Source organism: Pleurodeles waltl, chromosome 3_1 (genome assembly GCF_031143425.1).
Source record: "Pleurodeles waltl isolate 20211129_DDA chromosome 3_1, aPleWal1.hap1.20221129, whole genome shotgun sequence".
Lineage (NCBI taxonomy): Eukaryota > Metazoa > Chordata > Amphibia > Caudata > Salamandridae > Pleurodeles > Pleurodeles waltl.
Window position 1 is genome coordinate 700,839,375 of NC_090440.1, and position 21,678 is coordinate 700,861,052.

The window sequence follows — 21,678 nt, forward strand, 5'->3', positions numbered from 1 at the left end:
CAAACTCCCCTTCTTTATATTCTTCCCAAGATTCATAAAGACATAAATAATCCTCCAGGGAGACCGATAATTGCGGCTTGTGGGTCCATTTTAGAGCCTCTGGCACAATATGTAGACTTCTTTCTAAAACCATTTGTATATAACACTAAAGCATATGTACAGGACTCCATGCACATGATTAACAAGCTTGAGGGTTGTCCCTTTGATGAAAGAACACAATTACTAGTCACCTTAGATATAGAAGCATTGTATACAAACATCCCACAAAATGAGGCATTATCTAGATAACAGAATTGGCCCACACAAGGTCCCTATTTCTTTTATATTAAGCTTGGCCACTCTGTGCTTAAAAAACAATGTTTTCACCTTTGACAATGATATGTACTTACAAGTCAAAGGTATAGCAACGGGGTGTAATTTTGCTCCCGAAATTGTGAATTTAGTGATGGCCTATTTCGAAGATAAATGGATTTATGATACAAACAATCCCTTTAAAAAATATATTAAAGTGTGGCTACGGTATATTGATGATATTATTATGATCTGGGAAGGTAACCTGCAAGTACTTTCTACCTTCCATAACTGGATTAACCATTTGACACCTGATCTGAACTTCACGTTGATCTCTGATTGCAAACGTATTAATTTTTTGGATTTATGGATTAAATCTAATGATGGGTGTATCTCTGTTAGCCTATACAAAAAACCTACAGCTAGAAATACTTTATTGCATTTCTCAAGCAACCATCCTCGTACTCTTAAGGAGAACTTGCCTTATGGCCAATTCCTACGTATTCTCTGGAACTGTCCTAATAAAGAAGATTACTTTGAAAACTCAGAGGCTCTGACATTAAGGTTGTTAGACAGAGGTTACCCGAAGAAAATTGTTAAAGGAGCTTGCAAGCGGGCATGGTACACTCCTCGAGAACATCTGTTAACTCCAAAGCAAAAAACAAGGAGTGTCCTTTGACTTGTGTACTTACATATAATCCTAAAGCTAATCGAATCAGGGCAATCATTGAAAGAAATTGGAAATTACTTTACCCAGTAGGGTTAAAAAAACCTTGTTTGCATTTAAAAGAGGTCGCAATATTTATGATGCTTTGGTACATGCCCCTTTTACTTCAAATGCAAAGAAAAGATTGGATTTGAGAAGTATGTTAGACCTACCACCAATCATCAGCCATTTTCTATGCAACAATTGTCTGGCTTGCAAATACACAGAGAAGAGCAAATACATAGAAGTGAATGGTAAAATACATCACCAATTCTGATTTTCAAACTGTAATACACGAAATGTGATTTATTGCATTACATGTCCTTGCTTAACGTACATAGGTCAGACCACACAGCCAGTTAAAACCGGATCCTACAACATATGTCTAGGATTAGGTGTGCAGTGCATAGTGCCCCATTGGTTGACCAATACATTGAAAAAGACCATAGACCAGAAGATATCAGATGGTCTACCCTTTATGTAGTGGAAAAAACAAAAACAGGAAGAGAGATAGCTTCTATTCTGGACGGAATGGAAGCATGTTTGATTGAGAAATTTGGGACTGATAACAAGGGGTTAAATGACCTGACAGAAATGTGGTCTTTGATTAAGGTGTAATATACTTAATCTTACTGTGGATGTTTTCTTTTTTGCGAATAGAAATGGCATTTACTCTATTTCTCCATTGTTTTCGATGTTGTCTAAGCTGGTTTTCTACTTATTATGATTTTACTCTGTCATTTCAGTTATGGAGTATACATTTTAAGATGGCCGCCCTTTTAATTTTGATTGGCTTTCGATGTACAAAAATCGATACTCCGTTTTTTAGTTCTGGTGCTCGTGCGCGTAGCCAGAGTGTTCTGACGCTGTCCTTCCGATAACGTCCTTGTATTTAATGTCAAAGGTTTATCGCGCCTGCCTCAGTTTTACTTTAGAATGCCTGACTCGCACGGCATCACGCTTCTTCATGGAATTAGATTTGGTAAGTGGAGACGAACAGCTCCGGCATCTTCTGCGAGCAATTTCTAAATTATATAACGAGAAACGATGTTACTATGTTCTCTTTTTAGATCATTTGTAACCTCTGAGATGTCTTTACCTTCTGAGCGTGGCATTTAGTAATAACAAATTCAGAAGGTTAGTTTTTCTGGCTACAGGCATGGGCACTAATCTAACTGCATTTCTAAAATATCACCTTTGGGTTGTCTTCTCTGCTTTTGTCTTTTCTGCTGGATTCTATAACAATGTAAACAGGTAATCCTCTAGTTGTGACTTGAATAACCATGGTTTTGATCAATTATGCTATATTATGGAGTCTCTGTTTAGTTTAGCCAATTATTCTATTTCAATTTATACACTCTGGTGACTTTTAGGGTGAACAGGAGTGTTGCCCACCCCTGGTGGTCTGTGTTTATGAAATAAGCACTACTAGTGCAGTTATAATTTGGTATATTGTATATATAGGCACTGTTCCTGATGTCCTGAGGAGGCCAGATTTATAAAGGCTGAAACGCGGCAACTACAACTGTGGAGGAGTATATGTTGGAATTTTTTTAAAATTGGACGATAAAAACATTGGACTGTATCGGATATTTATTCTAGCGATATAGGTTTGGCTGATGGACGATACGTCATTCACATTACCTCAATGTAACACTGCTTGCTACTGAATGGCTAAGCAGTTTATAGGTTAAAATACAACGGTGCTTAAAGGAACTATTGCTTCATATGTTTTTAACATTGTTTTCGATGTACAGCACTTTTTATTGGTTTGTGGTATTTCTGTTTCTTACTTGTATAATACACTTGGTGATTACATTGCTTGTTAGTGTGTTACACAGACGTAAGAGTGGGACTAGTAGACACTAAGCATATTTTAATTTAATTAATTTCATTTGAATAAAGAAATATTTTTCCAGTGAATAATTCATGTTTTCACTGAGGTATTTGGCTTTGTATTTATCCCTACTGGATATCTGTATTTCGGTTTTGATTTTAGGACTCTGGGCACTTTACCACTGCTAACCAGTGTTAAAGTGCATATGCTCTCTGTCTAAAATGTATTGGTGATTGGTTTCTCCATGATTCGCATATTTGATTTACTAGTATGTCCCTAGTAGAGTGCACGGTATGTGCCCAGGGCCTGTAAATCGAATGCTACTAGTGGGCCTGCAACACTAATTGTGCCACCCACATGAGAAGCCCTGTAAACATGTCTCAGACCTGCCACTGCAGCGTCTGTGTGTGCAGTTTTAAACAAGCATTTCAACCTGGCAAGTGCACCCAGTGTAACCGGAGTCTATACGACTCCGTGACCACCCGCGCTCCCTCAAGGGTGGCACCAGACTATTGGAAGCATCTATGTCAAGCCATTGGGATAGCCCTAGTTGAAGCAATTGTGTTTCTAAGCGCTATACTGCATTTAATATTTCAAAATTTGTATCTTTACTTTTGTATGTGGGATGTTTGTCGTTTTTTGTCTTATTTTACTCAGATAATTTATTGGCTAGTCCTCTAAACTATTGTGGAGTACATTTGTGGTGTTTTGTATTACTGTGTGTGTGTGTGTGTGTGTACACATACTTTACACTTTGCCTTTGAGATAAGCCTAACTGCTTGAGCTAAGCTACCAAGAGGATGAGCAGGGGTTATCTTAGGGGTGTGACTCCCTTACCCTGACTAGAGTGAGGGTCCCTTCACGGATATGTTTCAAACCACTGCCAACTAGAGACCCCATTTCTAACATGTAGCCATCTCTAAAGTAAGTAACGGTGCTCTTGGCCTTCAGTGGCGTGCGGTCCTTAGTTACACTACTAGCACATATGCACATGTGCTCTCTGTTTGTGGTCCCTGTGTTATACTCTCATTTTCAGGGTCTGTGGTTCATGACCTTTCTCTTCCGCTAATAGTATCCATGCTATGAAGGATTGACTCCTCCCCACCCCCTCCCCCCACTTTGCCCGTGTGCGGTCCCCCTGTGTCCACTTACTTGTCTGGACTCTAAAATGTGTGATCACAGTCCTGGGATTTGTCAAGCTCTTGTGGTGCATTACAAAAACGTTTGGGATCTGTAATGCTATGTGCAGTAGGGGCAGGGTGAGTGAGCGTGGGAGCCTGGTCCAAAGCCTGGCTAAACAACAAAATATTTTGTAACCTTTTTCACTTTTTCACCATCAGGTAACTACATATAAAATAATGCACAGCTTAAATGAAAAATAAATGCAAGTTAAGTTACTCAGTTACAAATGCACTATTGTACATTATGAAACCTCCATTAGTTAAGGCACTGCAGAGGTCTGTGTGTGTAACCAAAGAGCCACAGAATTGAATCCTGTGTCACTTGTGTATGTTTAGTTCGAAAAGGGCCAGGCTGTGACAGAAAGCCATGTGATTATTTAATTCAGTATTTTAGACTTGCATTACACACAGTAGAAAATAGGGTGATAGAAGATGTACAAAAGGTTTAAGATAAAAAAAATGCTTCCAAAATTCCAAAACATAGATTTTAGTCATACCCAGACTGTACATAATGCATTTCTGTCATTAATTACTGTCCATTAAAAGCACACACTTCACAGTCAGTTGGGACCTTCCCTTGCAATACCATCCAAAATGAATATATCTGTGTCATCAGGAAACTTCAAGTGATTCCATCACTTAAAGCCAATACCAGCGTCTAAGCACATTTTTCATTTGCATATTAATCAGATGTCCACATTCACATTTCTTTCAGGCAGCAGACACTCTGACAAGAAGGCTTGTTTAGCTGTCTGCCTGTCCCTTGGTTTCACAGCACAGGAGACTCTGCCTTACACTTCAGCTGAAGCATTTAATTTCAACTGTCGAAATGAACCATCCTGTGATGGGTGTATTTTCACAAAAAGTAGGGGAACACTTTTTCCGAAATAAAATAAAGTATGGGCACGTAGTGCCTCTCAGATCCCGTCCACTTTCGACTGCTCCATTTGACCCCATTTTAAGCTTGGAGAATCCAATTCTTGGTTGTGACTCCCAGTAGCGGCTCTTGGGGGTGTGGAAGGGGCAGGGCGCCGAGACGGCCGGCCAAACACACATGCGCTGTGAAGGGGGGTGCTGAGCACTCCCCCTCAGTGCACGTCACCCCTGTGGCCCCGCCCCTTTCTAAGAAAACGATAATTAACATAGTTTATCATCCTTTTCTTTAAAAGGTTTTAATGCTGCTGCTGCTGGCGGGGGGCTGTGGGGGAGCGACGCTCCTCCACCCAAACGGAGGAGCTGCCACTGGTGACTCCAGTGTGAGACTCTGATGTATGTATTCATGTTAAACCACCACACTTGGGACGCAGTGCATGTCCAAGGGTGGACTAGCCTATAGAGCATTGGTCCTCGCAAACATTTTCCAAGGGGCCGCAAAGTTTGGTTTGAGATGTGACCAGGGGCCGCATTGATGCTAGGCGGGGGTGGAGGGTGCAGTATGGTGGGTGAACTGCATAATGTGAAACCAGAAAACCTGGTATGAATTCTGGCTTCCCTACTTTAACAAAATGTGTGATCCTAGACAATTCTTTTATTTCACTTTCCCTCCTTTTTCTTCATTAGTGCATATAAGAGAATCTCAAAATACTTGACTTCGGGATGTGCGCTGTGCAAAACCTTCTCTGGTGTTTAATTTAATAAACTATACTGTTCATGTGTAGTAAGAACCCAGGTGACCCAAAGAGTGCCCATAACAACTGACTTGCCTCTTAGTTCACTATTGTCATTGTTTTCAGGGTGAGGGGGAGGTGAATGCTTCTGGATTTATGTTTGAAAACCATCACTTAAAAAGAAAATACTTGTCAATGCACTGATATAATCTGCTGTACTAAGTTGAAAAGTCTCTGCCCCTCCCCCCCCGGGCCCTACTTTGAGTATCACTGCATATAGAGCATTCAGTTTGGCAGTGCCAGTAGGGCTTGTCTGATAGGTCACTGAATGGGCTATTTTTTGGGGCTGTTTGTGGCCTGTTGTGTGATTTCAGGGGGCAGGTTTCACTGCTGATTTCCTGATATTACCACAAACATTGTCCGCAGTAAGTACAATTGCAGGCAATCTCTCATAACTCGCAAAACACCTCCACAGCATGTATTTACTAGTTCAAAACTTAATTGATTTGGAAATGGTGGACAATTTCTTTTTTAGCTATCTGATTTGTTAGTGGGCCACTGTTATTTTGGTGCCTGGGCCTACTTTTTGTCCCAGTCACACCATGTACATTTCTAGTATCTAGGTGAAACGTGCCTGGCCCCTCTGGCGCAAGGTATATACCCAGGTCAGTCGGTCACTTAATCACTTCCGTGGACGCATTTTGCACATCAGGGTGATATGAGCAGTTTCCTGTCTCTCTTTGAAGTCAGTTGCTAAAGTCAGCCTGTGACTTCAAAGATGCAGTTCTTGATAATAAAAAAACAGGCTGACACTATATCTAACTGGTGTTCACTTATTCATAGGAATGGCGTTCAGGATCCTAAATTAAGTTTCGAGAGAGCATATTGGACTCCTTCATTGCTTAAGTTATAAGCAGGATGGTTTGAAGACAAGTGGGAATGTGGCAATCTTAATTGCTGGCAAAAGTATTGTCCTTAAGCTTTTTTATTACGCATGGAACTTGCTCTGTGCCGCAAACAGTATGGGGGTGATTCTAACCCCGGCGGTCTTAGACCGCCGGGGCCAGGGTCGGCGGGAGCACCGCCGACAGACCGGCGGTGCCCCGCAGGGCATTCTGACCGCGGCACTTTGGCCGCGGTCAGTGCAGGAAAACCGGCGGTCTCCCGCCGGTTTTCCGCTGCCCCTTGGAATCCTCCAAGGCGGCGCAGCTTGCTGCGCCGCCGAGGGGATTCCGACCCCCCCTACCGCCATCCAGTTCCCGGCGGTCCGCCCGCCGGGAACCGGATGGCGGTAGGGGGGGTCGCGGGGCCCCTGGGGGCCCCTGCAGTGCCCATGCCACTGGCATGGGCACTGCAGGGGCCCCCGTAAGAGGGCCCCTAAATGTATTTCACTGTCTGCTGCGCAGACAGTGAAATACGCGATGGGTGCAACTGCACCCGTCGCACAGCTTCCACTCCGCCGGCTCGATTCCGAGCCGGCTTCATCGTGGAAGCCTCTTTCCCGCTGGGCTGGCGGGCGGCCTGAAGGCGGCCGCCCGCCAGCCCAGCGGGAATGTCAGAATTACCGCCGCGGTCTTTCGACCGCGGAACGGTAACCTGACGGCGGGACTTTGGCGGGCGGCCTCCGCTGCCCGCCAAGGTCAGGATGAGGGCCTATGTGTTGAACATTTGATAGTCGCAGTTGCATGAGAAAGCTGAAGGGGGACGGGGTCCCCCTGCAAAGAACATGGTGGTGGTGGGGGAAGTGGGGGGCGGCTATGGGCTCACTCGGGCCAGGTGCTGAGCTGTCCCCCCGGACCTTGCCCCCCACCCTCACCACCCGCACCGCGGAGGCTGCGGGGTCTTTTGTTACGCCACTAGATAGGCGCTGCGCTTCACAGCACGCAATCTATACAAGTACCCAGTGTCCCAATGCAATTCACAGCACACAGTGTGTACTGCTCTGTACTTCACAAAACAATCTGGAATACACTCAGTATGTGCTGCACACATATTCTGAGCTGTCGGGCAGTGCCTAATTTGTAAATAAAAAGGTGCCTGTGCTCGAAGCCCTCATCTTAAACACGCGGTTGCTGCAATTAAATCTGCGAACACGGAATACTGAGGCAGCATAATCTCGATGCCATCTCTGACCTCTTCAACCCATTTAAAGCCACTCCCTGCCCCTTCAACTCACACCTGCAGTTTTCTGCTTTCTTTCATCGTGACGCTTTTTCGTTTTTCTCGTCCCCCATCTTTCCCAAACGTGTCTTTTGCTCGCAGCAAATGCTTGAGGCAGAAGACTAAGTGCCGGCCCTCAAAAATAAGTGCCGATGCTCAGCACCAGAAACAACAAGCACGAATTAAGCACTGATGTCGGGTACGGCATAGGGACCGTGGTGCATGACACACAGGGGGTCATTCTGACTCCCGCCGGGCGCGGTCACCGCGCGCCTGGCGGGAGCCGCCAAAATACCGTACCGCGGTCGGAAGACCGCGGTGGGTATTTTGAGGTTTCCCCTGGGCTGGCGGGCGGCCTCCAAAAGGCCGCCCGCCAGCCCAGGGGAAACCGTCCTTCCCACGATGAAGCCGGCTCGTAATCGAGCCGGCGGAGTGGGAAGGTGCGACGGGTGCTGTTGCACCCGTCGCGTATTTCACTGTCTGCCAAGCAGACAGTGAAATACTCGTAGGGGCCCTCTTACGGGGGCCCCTGCAGTGCCCATGCCAGTGGCATGGGCACTGCAGGGGCCCCCAGGGGCCCCGCGACCCCCCCTACCGCCATCCGGTTCCCGGCGGGCGGACCGCCGGGAACTGGATGGCGGTAGGGGGGGTCGGAATCCCCTCGGCGGCGCAGCTAGCTGCGCCGCCTTGGAGGATTCATACGGGCGGCGGCACACTGGCGGGAGACCGCCAGTGTTGCCGGTCTGACCGCGGCTTTACCGCCGCGGTCAGAATGCCCTGCGGGGCACCGCCGGCCTGTCGGCGGTGCTCCCGCCGACCCTGGCCCCGGCGGTCTAAGACCGCCGGGGTCAGAATGACCCCCACAGTCTGTGCTACACACAACACCACCACAGTCTCTCCCTACTTTTACAGGATTGTGTGGCTCTTCATCTGTTTCATGTCGTCTCTTCTCACTGCAAGAGAGCCAGTCACTCAAGGTGCACGCTGAAGAATGAATGTGCCGGTTACCAGCTTGCACTGGACCTGTCTGTAAGATCGTACTCCTGTGCCATTGACTCTCCAGCAATGACGCATTCCGCTGCGGTGGTGCTGTGGTGCTGTCAGGAGCCAAGAGGATGAAACCATTACTCACTGGTAAACGTCTTTACCCAGGAACAGCCCCCCCTCGTCCCAGTTGTTAATCTATAGACTGGCCCGTCCCCTGACAGGTTTATACCATGGTCTTATTTTTGTGTCCATGAGCTCTATGGACATAAGGTCCCTCCCTAATGTTCCCTATCCTGTGAGTAACAAGAAGACCAAAACATGGTACAAAACTAATGCTCACTGGGAGGGAAAGGAAGGCCTCTGACTGGGATGAAGGGGAGCTGATTCGGGGTAATGAAATATACTGGTAAGTACTGGTTTCATTGCCCTTTCATTTATTCCCCTCGTCCCAGTGGTTACTCTTTGAGGTTTTAACAAGCCCCAAGAATTACATTTTTTTGCCCTAATTGTGATGCTACAAAGATTTATTGATAATTACTTCATTGGTGTTTTTATAACAATTGAACAAAATGTTTCAGAGGCTTCTTTCATAACATGCACTCTGTAATGTCTGACAAATGCTTGGTGGGATACTCCTGTGGCCATTCTACATATTTCCTGTATAGAAATTCCTCCTACTTCCGTCTGTGGTGCAAAAACTGATCTAGTAGAATTGCCTTGAATTAGCAATGGAGGCGTCACCACCACTGATTTGTATGACTGGGAAAATGCTTGACAGATCCACCTACCCATGCCTTAGAGATAGTTTTATCCTTGTTCACTTTGCTGAAAGAAACAAACAGTGAATTCAAAACCCTAAACTCCTTTGTGTGTTGTAAATATAGCGACATCCCTCCTACTATCAAAGCAAGATGGAATGTGTTGCTGAAGATGAAACTTAAAATTAACCTTGGGTATGAATTTAGAATCTGGTTTTAAGATCACTTTATCTGGAATGATCTTAAGGTAGTGAGCCCAATTCCCTAATTCTCTCTTTAAACGTGGATGCGAACAAACCAGTAGTTTTTGCCATTAACTAGACCATCTCTCCATTACTCAAAAGGTTCAGATAGTAACTATCTCTATTCATTAGCCACATCTCAAAATGGACGTGATGGTCGAGCGCTAGGTTTCCTTAAATGAAAACTCTTTAATAACCTGCGAACTAAACTAGACTGGGTACGTAAACCAGTCTCTACCCCGATCCCCCTGAATGCTTTAGGGGCCACCAACTGTTCTGCCAAAGTTGAAGGAGCTAGCTCTTCAAGGACCCCTTCTATAAAAATCCTCCAAAATGTGTTAAGGAGCCAGCCTACTGGCTCCACCCCTTTGGATGAACACTAGGGTTGAGCCCAGCACCAATGTTTCCCATAAGAGGCAGGAGTAGATTAATTTGGTGATATTTGGATTTCTTCTGTAACCTGTCTAAAACAACCCAGATGCCCTATTCCCAGTCTTCCAAGCTCCAGGCCATCAGGCTGAGCTGTTGTACCTGGCTCCGAGATAGCTTTGAGAAGTGTAGAGGAGATGGACTGATTGAGAATTAGAGGAATTTGGCCACTGACAGTCTAATTAGACGGGAAATTCAAAGTGGCGCATTGAGAATTACCAATGCTCCCTCCCCCTGAATCTTCTGCAGCACCCTCGGTAGGAAGGGAAATCAGGTCAAAAGCAAGTAAGAGGCCCTGTGGCTAAGGAACTGAAAAGGCATATATTGCCCATGCCTGAGGACCACTGATTTCCGAACAGAAAGTAAGAAAGTCACATTCACCCATAGCATTCTGTGGGGATGCAAACATGTCGATCCAAGGATTTCTAAATAGACGACAAATGTGTCTGAATTGGAAAATTGCTCCATGAAAGAGTATTGAGGAAGGCAGTTTCAGATGGAGGCTGCCCGTCTGAAAATTCAATACTCCCAGAATGTATAGTGCCCTTAGGAACAATAGATGTGTTTCTGCCTATGAGCATATCTGAGTTGGCAAGGTAGCCTAAAGAACACTCTTTGACTCTTGATAATTCAGATAACAGCGAGAAGCTTAATTGTCTGTGCGGACTACTAAGCTCTTGACTTGCAGCTGAGTAGACAAACTCGACCGCTTTCTATAGTGCAGCCATTTCCCACCAGCTGGAAGAGTGTGACCTGTCCTCCAGGGACCACCCCTTTACATCCCAAGACACCCAGATGTGCACCCCACCCTCACAGGCTGGCATTCCTTGTCAACTGAAGCAGGGGGAACCGGAGGAGAACTTCCTTTTGTAAGTTCTGTTTGTATAACCACCTACTGAGATCTCAAGTTATTTTCTTTTCACCTGCAGTTCTCTGCACCATCTCGTTAAGCTCTTTCCTGAAGAGCTTAGCACCAGCAAATGGAAGATTTTAAATTAAGGATTCCTTGGTTGAGTCAACATTCAGGATTTCATCCATAGTGTCGTTCTCTCAGCTACTGCAGCCCCAGTCGAAAATGGAGAGGCCGATAGGTTCAACTGTGATGCTGGAGAGAAATTGAGATAATACCTTCACCTGGGCCCAAAATATTGTAGGATTCCAATTTTCCTGTATACAGTAAAAAATCTCTGGAAGTCCTTTGTTAAAACCCGGGTTCAAAATCACCTCCTGCAGTTTTTGATTGGCCCGTCTAATGCGTGCTGTGAAGTGCTCCCTAACCCAGCCTTGCACACAGCCGGGGAGCTCAACTGCAAACAGTGCAGAAGTGAGTGTAGCAGTAAGGTATGAATCAATACATTTCTATTACGTAATATTATAGCATGGCCTTACCTGTTGCGGGTCAACAGGAGACAAAACAGGATATGGGTATGAAGGGAGGGGCTTTTTGTCCATAGTGTTCATAGACAGGAAAATAGGGCTAGCATGGCATAAGAAATTGTGGTCGGGGGCATGCGGGTCAGAGAGGAGCGGGTTATAGAACAATTGAGATGAGGGGGACCAATGAGAAATGTTGGAAATTGGGTCTCTAGTTGACAGAGGTATGACCCTGTCCAAGTAGGGACCACAATCCTAGTCAGTTACAAACCATAAATTAACCTGTGCTCACTCCTTGCAAGGGCCAGAACAGGCAGGCTTATCTTAGGGCATAATGTGTAAAGTATATGTGCAACACTTAAAGCAGTAAAACTGTGAAAACACCATACAAAAATAATCCACACCAGGTTAGAAAAATAGAGCTTAATTTATTAAACAAAACGACCAAAACAACAAAAATCCAATTAGTAGAAGTCGAGATATGAATTTTTAAATAATATCTACAATTGTTGTGCTTAGAAACTTAAAGTGCCAACCGGGCCAATCTAGTCACGCTAGACCAGAGTAAATCCCAAAATTCAGGCTGACCGCGATGGAGTGCGGGCCAGCTACAGAGACCAATCTTGTCCCAATAAACAGTACTTTTTATGGAGGTTTGCGTCAATGCTGAGGATCCAATGCGAGGGGCAGAAAAGAGACCATGCGAAGGCAACGCGTCAGTTCCGATTCACAGTCAGGGAATGTGTGGTCGTCGAGCTTCATAGTGGTTGATGCAATGTCCTCAAGGTGCGGTGTCAAACACTTTATGATGAAGGCGATGCGTCATCGTTGAGCCGTGCAATCAGCGATGCAAAGTCCTCGTCCTTAGAAGAAGTAGCGATGTGTCAGCATTGAGGAGAGATGTGGCGGTTCCAATCCTCGCAGACATGGAGGTATGTCAATTTTCTCAGAACATGGCTGCAGAACCCACCTCCAAGGGCCCAGGGCTGGATTGGCACCACTCGTCAGGGTGGGACCCACATTTGTCAGAGTCCAGAAGTTGTAGCAGATATGAGTGAAGTCTCTGATGTCCTTGAAACTTCAGAAAAGGAGGCATGCCAGCAAGCCCTTGAATTCACTTTGGTTCTGGATGTAGAGATTCAGATCCAGTCCTTCTCACTCCCAGGCAAGGAGGGCAGCAGGGCAGCAATGCTAAGCAGAAGTCCAGCAAGGTCCAGCAGAGTTCCAGCAGATTGACACTGCCTTTAGAAGCACAGAAGTCCTTCTTCCTGGCACAATGTCCTCAGGTCCAGAAGTGTTCTGATTTGATGGGATTTGGGGTCTAATACTTATACCCAGGTTTGCCTTTGAAAAGGGGGAGACTTCAAAGAGAGACCTTTGAAGTGTACAAAATCCATGCCCTTCCTTCCCCGGCTTCTGACACACTACAGGGGGTTATGCAGCCCTTTGTGAGGGCTCATGACCCAGCCTATTCAGGTGTGTCAGCTTCTCCCTCCTATCCTGCTCATGCTGACCCAACAAGATCTTAATGTCCTGTTAGGGTGTGGTTGGCCATTCAGGCATACCTATGCTCCCTTTTTGTGTGGCTTTCTAGAGGACATGCACAAGAGCCTAGCAGTCACCTACCCAGACATGTATTCAGACACAGGTAGAGGCACAAGATGGTTAAAGTAAAAACAGCATTTTCAGATTTGCAACTTAAAATCCAACTTCACCATAGGTTGTGATTTTAAATTGTGAGTCCAGAGACACCAAACTCGAAAAATCTATCTGGTCCTAATTGGAAATTACACTTTTACAAGGTTAAGGCAATCCCAATGTTAACCTGTGGGAGCGATAGGCCTTGCAGTAGTGAAAAGCAAATGTAAGAGTTTTTGCTACCTGGACATGTACAGCATAAAAGTACATGTCCGACTTTCTGGAGTCACTGCACCCTGCCCCTGGGGCTGTCCAGGCCCTACCTTAGGGTAGGCTAAGATGTATTAAAAGGTTTGGGTCTGGCAAGAGGGTTAACTTGTCAAGTTAACATAGCAGTTTAAAACTGCACCCAAAGGTTCTGCAAAGGCAGGTTTGAGCCATGTTGAAAGGCTATTGAAGTGGGTGTCACACTCAGTGCTCTAGGCCTACCAGTAGGATTTAATTTACAGGCCCTGGGCTAATGTGCATATGTAATGCACTTTACTGGGGTCTTATAAGTAAATTAAATATGCCAATTGTGGTTAAGCCAATGTTACTGTGTTTTAGGGAAAAAGCACAGTAACACTTCAGCACTGGTCAGCAGTGGTAAAGTGCCCAGAATCCTAAAGCCACCAAAAACGAAGTCAGCAAAACAGATCAGAAAGCAAAAAAGTCAGGGGAAATCACACCAATGAGGCCAGATCTAACAAGGAGATAATATGCAACACTGGTCTGCAGCCTTAGGATGTGAAATTTCGAGTCCTAGAAATGTTTTCATTACAAGCAGAATAAAAGGCATTGAAAGGCTGTACCCTGAAACTCCCCAAACTCCCGGTAAAATATACATGTGTGAAATAACTAATAGTGGATGTTTTTAGAGGTGAAAAGCATCCAGCACTGCACTTTATCTTGAGCCTCTGATCACTGATTGGGCTCTTCTTGCAAAGGAAACCTTCCAAGACCATTATCAATATGTTGGGTTGGAGAACAGTGTCATTGTGTTGAAACAGGCAGCCACATTGGGGTAAGTGGGGGTATTGTAATTTACATGCCAACCACCCCGATTCAGCGGGGAGTCTACCGATTTTGAAGCTACTTTAGCCAACAAGCCAGCCTCCCAATTCCTACATGCAAAAACAAACTATTCCTCTACAGGCTTGAGCCGACAGCAACTGGTCTTGTGTGGCTAGGAGTATTGCAGTGCCACTATGTCAAAATATGAGGGACAGGGAGTGTTAGGGCAGGTCCAGTGTGCAGTCTCCCTGGGCAATAGGTAAAAATCAAGCTGAGCACACTGTTCCTAAAAAGAAAGAAGAAAAGAGAAAGAAGACACAAGGGTACTTCTAAATTTAGAAGCTAGAACCCTCATACATCCATTGGATGTCATGCTTCATCCTCGGGTCTGCTCCTCGTTGGCTGGCGCTGCAATGCCCTATGGGCCCCTGCAAGGGGGGTCTATGCTGGAGATCTTTTAAAGTGCGTGCCATGAAGATAAGTAGGAAGAAAATCAGACCTACTATGAAGAATAGAGAGCTAGAACATTAAAATTGGCTCGAGAACCACCCAGCAACAGATTTATTGTGAATAATGGTTCTCGGTCAAGGTTAAAAACACGGGGAGAATAAGGGAAATAATGTTCCTCTACTCTAACCATTAACATGTAGGGCACAAAGGACATTGGCTCTCTCCCAAGGTATAAGGTCAACATGTTTCACGCCTCAGATGTCCCTAAGGATCAATTGGCGTTTCATCAGGACCACAAAAACCTTAGCTACGCAAAAAACAAAAAAGACACATTGAGCGTAATCAAAAACAAAAAACGTACATGAACAGCTATGCAAATTTTGTTTTGTTATGTTTGGTGAGGTGCCAAATACCAATAGGTTCCAGGTCTAGAGAATCTACTCGTTTGGTCAGTGGACATAATGAGCAGTTGCCGCACGGATTGTGTCTCTGTACTGGTGGAAGATGCCGTAAGGTGCTCTGTCTAGGCTCAGAAGTGGCTGCCTTAGGACGAGTATGAACCACTATGTCCCTGATGTTTCTAGTGCGTTTAAAAGCAAATAGGGGTTTTGATATCTTACAGCTAACACCTGTAATTGTATTTATATGATCACATACCCTTGCAATTTGCATTACATTGGGATGACAACAAGACCAGTCACGGTTCGCATTAATGAACATCATAGCAACATCAGGTGTGGACGCTCCTCTACAAAACTGAGCATACACTATAAAGACATCAAACATTCTCCTAGCGATCTCAGTTGGGTCATCCTTGAGGCATTTGATGACCTGAGAATAGATCCACTCTTTTTATTAGAAAAGGAACAATATGGGTTTTCAAGCTCAAAACCCATATTAGGGATTTAAATGACGAAATTCAATGGATGAACTTTTGCTCCAGGATGTAATGGTACGTCTTATAAATGGAAGTCCTGCTATTGGTGCCCTCTCTTTTTAGGAGGCACTAGTCTGCACCCTTCAGTTACATTTACAAGTCTTTTTACACTCTCTATGTGTATATATTTGTTGGTTACATCCATGATGCTTTTTGGATTTACTTTTGAGGTTGACTCGCTCCTCACCGACAACAATGGATGTTACTTACTTTTTACGATTAGAAGAGCCACTACCCCCATGCATCCTAACCACCATTGTTATTATGGTTGCTTAGTTACCGAGTAATTTGTCCTTTCTCGGTTTCTGGCTCACGTCATCAAGCCGTTCAGCAATAGATACACTCCCCTCCACCGAGCCTCTTGTTTCATTGGTCCGAGGGCGGTACCTTTTTACATTTAACCCAGTAGTTTGATGTTATCGCCATTTCCGGGTGTGCGGCGGCGGGTAGGTTCTCCAGCGAGAGCCCCGTTCGTAATTGTGAGTTTAAACCTTTTTTTGTTTTCGGCTACCATAGGTCTCTTTTCTGTCGCCATACCTCCGTTTTAGATAAGGGCTTGCTTATGCGATGGGTTTTCAAGTAATACCATCCCTTTTTTTGTGTGAGGCCCCTTCTTTCCTGGCCTGGTTTACTAGAAGGGTGTACCCATACAAAGCAATCTCGTTATTTTACACGGCCTACACGTTTTAACTGACACCGCTCTAGATTCCTGGGGGTATGTTAGTTTTGTACATCATGCCATTTGAAATTCCCTTATGATTGGGTTACATACTCACTCCATGTTTTATGTACTTCCGCATAATGTCCTTTACGATGGTACAGCACTATGTGATAGTACATTTCTACAATTATTGCTTCCATTAAAGGTGACAACAGCCCTTTGGCCAGCACTTTACCCATGATGCCCTATTCTTAATATTGGAGGATAAGCACTTCATCATGTACTTGACCTGTGTGGCTTTTTAGTGGTTTTTTGATGGTTGTATGATACATCTTTTGCATTGTAACTTTTAGCATGTTAGCAGGCCACCACTTTTTATCACATTTGTGGTTTTTCACACATTTTTGTTCATGTTGTTTGTTGTGGTCTGTTTTCTTGTTACAGGTGTACGCAGATTGTGGCTTTTTTCTTTTTGCGTAGCTGTTCATGTACGTTTTTTGTTTTGCTTACACTCAATGTGTTTTTTTGTTTTTTCGAGTAGCTAAAGTTTTTGTAGTCCTGATGAAATGCCAATTGATCCTTAGGGACATCTGAGGCGTGAAACATGTTGACCTTATAGTTAATCCACTCAGATAGCCACATAAAATATAGGGGCATATTTAAGAGCCCGTAGCACCACTCAAACGCCACATTAGCGTAATTTTTTATTGTGGTGTTAGAAGGCCAAAAACGCAGGGCCATATTTACATATTAAAGCCTCTGGGTGCTTTGCAAAATTAGTGTCAAAATTGACGCTAATCCTGCAAAGCGCTGGAGTAGCGTAAAAAATTCTGACACTAGTCCCCTAACTACCGCCATGTTGCACCATATTTTAAATATGATGCACACATGGTTGCGTTAGGGAGGGGGGGGGGCTAGATGGCGCAAGAAAAGTGGCGTATCAAATATACCCCATAGGGCAGTGCTTAATTTGTAAATAAAAAGGTGCTGGTGCCCAAAGCGCTCCTCTTAAACATGTGGCTGCTGCAATTAAATGTGTGTACACGGAATACAGTAGCAGCGTAATCCTGAAGCCATCTCGGGCCTCTTCAATCCATTTACAGGCACTCCCTGCCCCTTCAGCTCACTCTTGCGGATTTCTGCTTTTCCCCATTGTGACGCTTTTTAGTTTTTCTCTTCCTCCGTCTTTCCTGTATGTGTCTTTTTCTCGCAGTAAATGCTTGTGGCAGAAAAATAAGCGGGCCCTCAAAAATAAGTGCGGGTGCTCCGCACCGGAAACAGCAAACACAAATTAAGCACTGCCATAGGTGTATACTTAAGAGCCCCTAGTACCACTCTAACACCACATTAGTGTCATTTTGTTAAACTAATGGGGGGTTAGAAGGCCAAAAACGCTGCGCCATAAATACAAAGAGGCGAAATACATGCATTGCCCTACTTTGTAACCCTTTGCACTACATTATGCCTGCCCCAGTAATATAATAGCCAAAGCAACACTAGTATCTTAGTCATCACAACACGACCCACTGGTGACAGTGGGAGGGATGTCCAAAAAGGGATAGACCTGCGGACTCCCATCAAGGCCCTATTTAGGTTGCCATCTTTAAGACCATTAGGATTATGATAAATCAGTATTCCTAAATATCTAAAAGTATTGTGGCACCACTTCAATCGACAGTCAGGGGGGCAATCCCTTTCCGATGCCAGCTTGTGCTATCAGGACCATTAAATGTGAGAGTGTGGAGGGGGCATCTCGTAGGAACCCCAACGCATCATCTGTGTATAGGGAGATTGCATGATGCTCCTTATAAACCGGTATGCCCCATTGTCTCGCCTAAGGTGCAGTTCACATGCTAAGGGCTCCATGGCTAGGGCAAATAATAGAGGTGACAACAAACAGCCTTGCCTGGTACCTCTGCCAATAGCAAAGGCATCCGAGATGGTAATGCCTGTGTGCATCCTCACTGTCGGGCTTCTGTATAGTATCTTGATCCAGCCCACACAAACAGAGCCAAAGGCCATCTGTGTGAGTGTGGCTATGAGGATGCCCCATCCCAGAGTGTCAAATGCCTTTTCTATTTCTAATGATACTGCACACATTTCTCTATGATGATTTGAGGCCATATCAATAAGACGGAGCAAAGCCAAATATTAATGAAGGTACTGTGGCCAGGGATAAAGCATGATTGATAGTCTATTGGTCAGTATTTTCCCCAGAAATTTACAGTCCAGGTTTAATAGGGACAATGGTTGATATGATTGGACATCTAATGGATCTGGTTTAAGTAATACCACTATCAGTGCCTGTCAAAGTGCTTGGGACAGTTGACCACCCCTGTCGGGTAACATTAAATAACTCCAAAAGTTTGGGCGCTAGTGTGGCTGTGTATAGTGAGTAGTATTCAATGGGGAGGCCATCAGTGCCTGGTGTCTTATTCCTAGCAATCTGTTTTATGGCCAATTTGATTTCAGCTAACTGTAGTGGTGCTTCTAAGTCCTCCCTATGTGTTGGTGAGAGCGGGAGTAGTGCCAGGCAGTTTAAGTAAGTTTGCACGTGGTCCACTGGGGGCGGAAGTATAGCCCAATACAATGATTGATAGTAGTCCCCGAAAGCAGAAATTATGCCCATCTGTGTATTCACTATCTTGCCATCAAGCAGGTGTATAGCTCCTATTGGCTTTCTATGCACGTCTTCCTGAACTAGCCACACTAGTAATCTACCTGATCTGTCTCCTTCAATGTGTATAGTGGCTAACCGTCTCCTGTAATTGTGTCTCTTTAGTCGTGTTTCTGTGTCTCTGTATTCCCCCCTCAAGTTGCGCAGTTGTTCCACATGGACAGGTAAGCGTGCTACCTCTTTTTCTAGGGCTCTCATCTCCTTCTCTAGTCAAAAAAGCTCAGCTGTCAGAGCTCTCCGAGCCCCACAAGATTCTCCCATACAGTAACCTTGCACCACAACCTTGTGAGCCTCCCATTCTAGTGCCCTGGATGTCGCCGTCTTGTGTTCAAAATAAGTTATGAGCAGGTTAGAGAGGTCTTCTCTGTATGGGGGATCTAGTAGGGCCTCCAGTTGGAGCCACCATGTGGGTATCACGGACTGACCTCTGCCCCATGTTAGTGTGAGCAACAATGGAGACTGGTCTGAGAGTGTCTAGGATTATGTGGGTATCGTGGACTGGTGAGAATAAAGAGTATTCCCTTGCGGGTTTTGTAGACCCAAGCTATCGCACTATCAAAGTTGGGTTATTCCCTCTTGCAATCGGCGTGTTGATCGGAAGCAGGCAGCGCCCTGCATTGTGGGGGTTGATCTATCTATGTGTTTATCAGGCACGCAAATATAAACACCATCCCAGATTCCCTGTGACTGAGGGTCATGCAGTATTGCAAGGGTAAGTGTATTGCAAAAAGCGGGGTGACCTTGCACCACTACCTTGTGAGCCTCCCATTCTAGTGCCCTGGATGTCGCCTTCTTGTGTTCAAAATAAGTTATGAGCAGGTTAGAGAGGTCTTCTCTGTATGGGGGATCTAGTAGGGCCTCCAGTTGGAGCCACCATGTGGGTATCACAGACTGACCTCTGCCCCATGTTAGTGTGAACAACAATGGGGACTGGTCTGAGAGTGTCTAGGATTATGTGGGTATCGTGGACTGGTGAGTATTAAGAGTATTCCCTTGCGGGTTTTGTAGACCCAAGCTATCGCATTAGCAATGTTGGGTTATCCACTCTTGCAATCGGTGTGTCGCTCGGAAGCAGGCTGCGCCCTGCATTGTGGGGGTTGATCTATCTATGTGTATATCAGGCACGCAATTATAAACACCATCCCAGATTCCCTGTGATTGAGGGTCATGCAGTATTGCAAGGGTAAGAGTATTGCAAAAAGCAGGTTGACCCAAATTTGGATCATATATCCCCGCTATCACTAGTGGGAGGCCATCGAAAAGTTCCTATAGGATCACGTATCGGCCTTCTATGTCTGTTTTATGTGACTTCAATACATATGGTACATTCGGTGCGATCCATATCAGCACCCCTTTCGCATACGCAGACAAAATGGTACCATAAAACCTGACCCCTCTATCTAGTTCTCATTAACTGTGGGTTGCATGATGTGCATTTCTTGTAAAATCGCCTCATGTATAAGATGGTGCTTGAGTTATGCTGGTATTTTACAGTGCATTGGGATTTTGGTCACACCTCGAATGTTCCACATCAGGAACTTATATTGTGGGGTGGAGGTAGTCTGCTGTTCACCCATAGGTTAGTGTCTTTGTGTGTGTGTGTGTGTGTGTGTGTGAATGTGTGTGACATATCCTCTGCTCCACCATTCAAAAGTATAAGAAGCCTGTTGACCTGCATTCGCACCCCGGGATTGGAGGCCTCATGGTTCTGTGGCTAATGTCTACCCCCATGGTTATCCCCAATGTGCTTCATCTGCCCAACATATCATATTGCATTGAGAGAGATATGGCATGCAGATAAGAAAGGTTAAAGAAGACAAACAGAATAAATGCAACTTCCCCCATCACCGGAAAAATCGAGAGTCTTCGGCCTAATCTTCCCATGCAAACATTATCAACAGTAAAATTAAGCTGATTATTCTCTGATATAAACCACTCCCAATCCGGTTGTCCTCTGGAGGCGTGGTACTCTCTTGAGAGTGCAAGTTCCACTTGTCCACCCGCTGGTGATCATGAAAGTTATGCTGAAGCTGTGTGTCAAGCCCCCTCGGTTGCTATTCTGACTGGCCTGTTGTCCAGCAGGCCAGGAGCAGGTTCAAAAGCGCCCAACACGACTGAAGGAGAAGTCAGGCCATTACAATAGGTCATCTGCCAGCCTTGGTGCCATCTCCGGTCCCCTATTTGTGGTGCTCAATGAGGCCTCTGAATTGGCAGCCAATGAATTGGCATCCGATGAGTGACAATGGTCCAGTATCGCAAACAAGTTCGCTCTAAGGAGTGTCACCTCTTCCACTGTTTTCGCTTGTTCCCTTGACATCTGTGTACGATCAGGATGGTGCGACGTCTCCCCATGTCGCTTGCGGCGAGGTGTCAGCCACTCCCCTGTGGTCTGTTCTGAGTCTGCCTCTTCTGCCAGTCCCTTGGCATGAAGCCAAGTTCAGGTGTCTTCCAGCAAGGAAAAAAAGTGGTCCCCCTCGTAGATGACTTTCAGTTTGGCCAGGAATAGTAAGGCGTACTTCAAGGGTAGATCCCAGAGTTTTTATTTCACTGCATCATAAGAGTTGGGGCGCCATTGCACCTCAGCGGTGAAGTCAGGGAAGGCCATAATAGTGACATTCTTGTAGTGCCAGGGACCTTTCGAGTGAAATAATTGTAAGATCGAGTCATGGTAATTGAGAAGTCGAGTGATC

The 21,678-nt window shown here is 45.2% G+C and overlaps 1 protein-coding gene across 2 annotated transcripts in view; it reads left to right on the plus strand.

The window, feature by feature from the left end:
* LCK (LCK proto-oncogene, Src family tyrosine kinase) overlaps positions 1 to 21,678 on the plus strand; it is a 221,494-nt gene that overhangs the window by 6,262 nt on the left and 193,554 nt on the right. Inside the window, exon 1 of one of the 2 annotated variants that reach the window (XM_069223367.1) lies at positions 1,742 to 1,979. The exons of the other annotated variant lie outside the window; for it this stretch is intronic. Within the exon in view, the coding sequence (XP_069079468.1) occupies positions 1,934 to 1,979 (46 nt within the window). The 5' untranslated portion in view covers positions 1,742 to 1,933. Of the gene's footprint in view, positions 1 to 1,741; positions 1,980 to 21,678 lie in introns of those variants that run through there. 2 annotated transcript variants of the gene reach the window in all.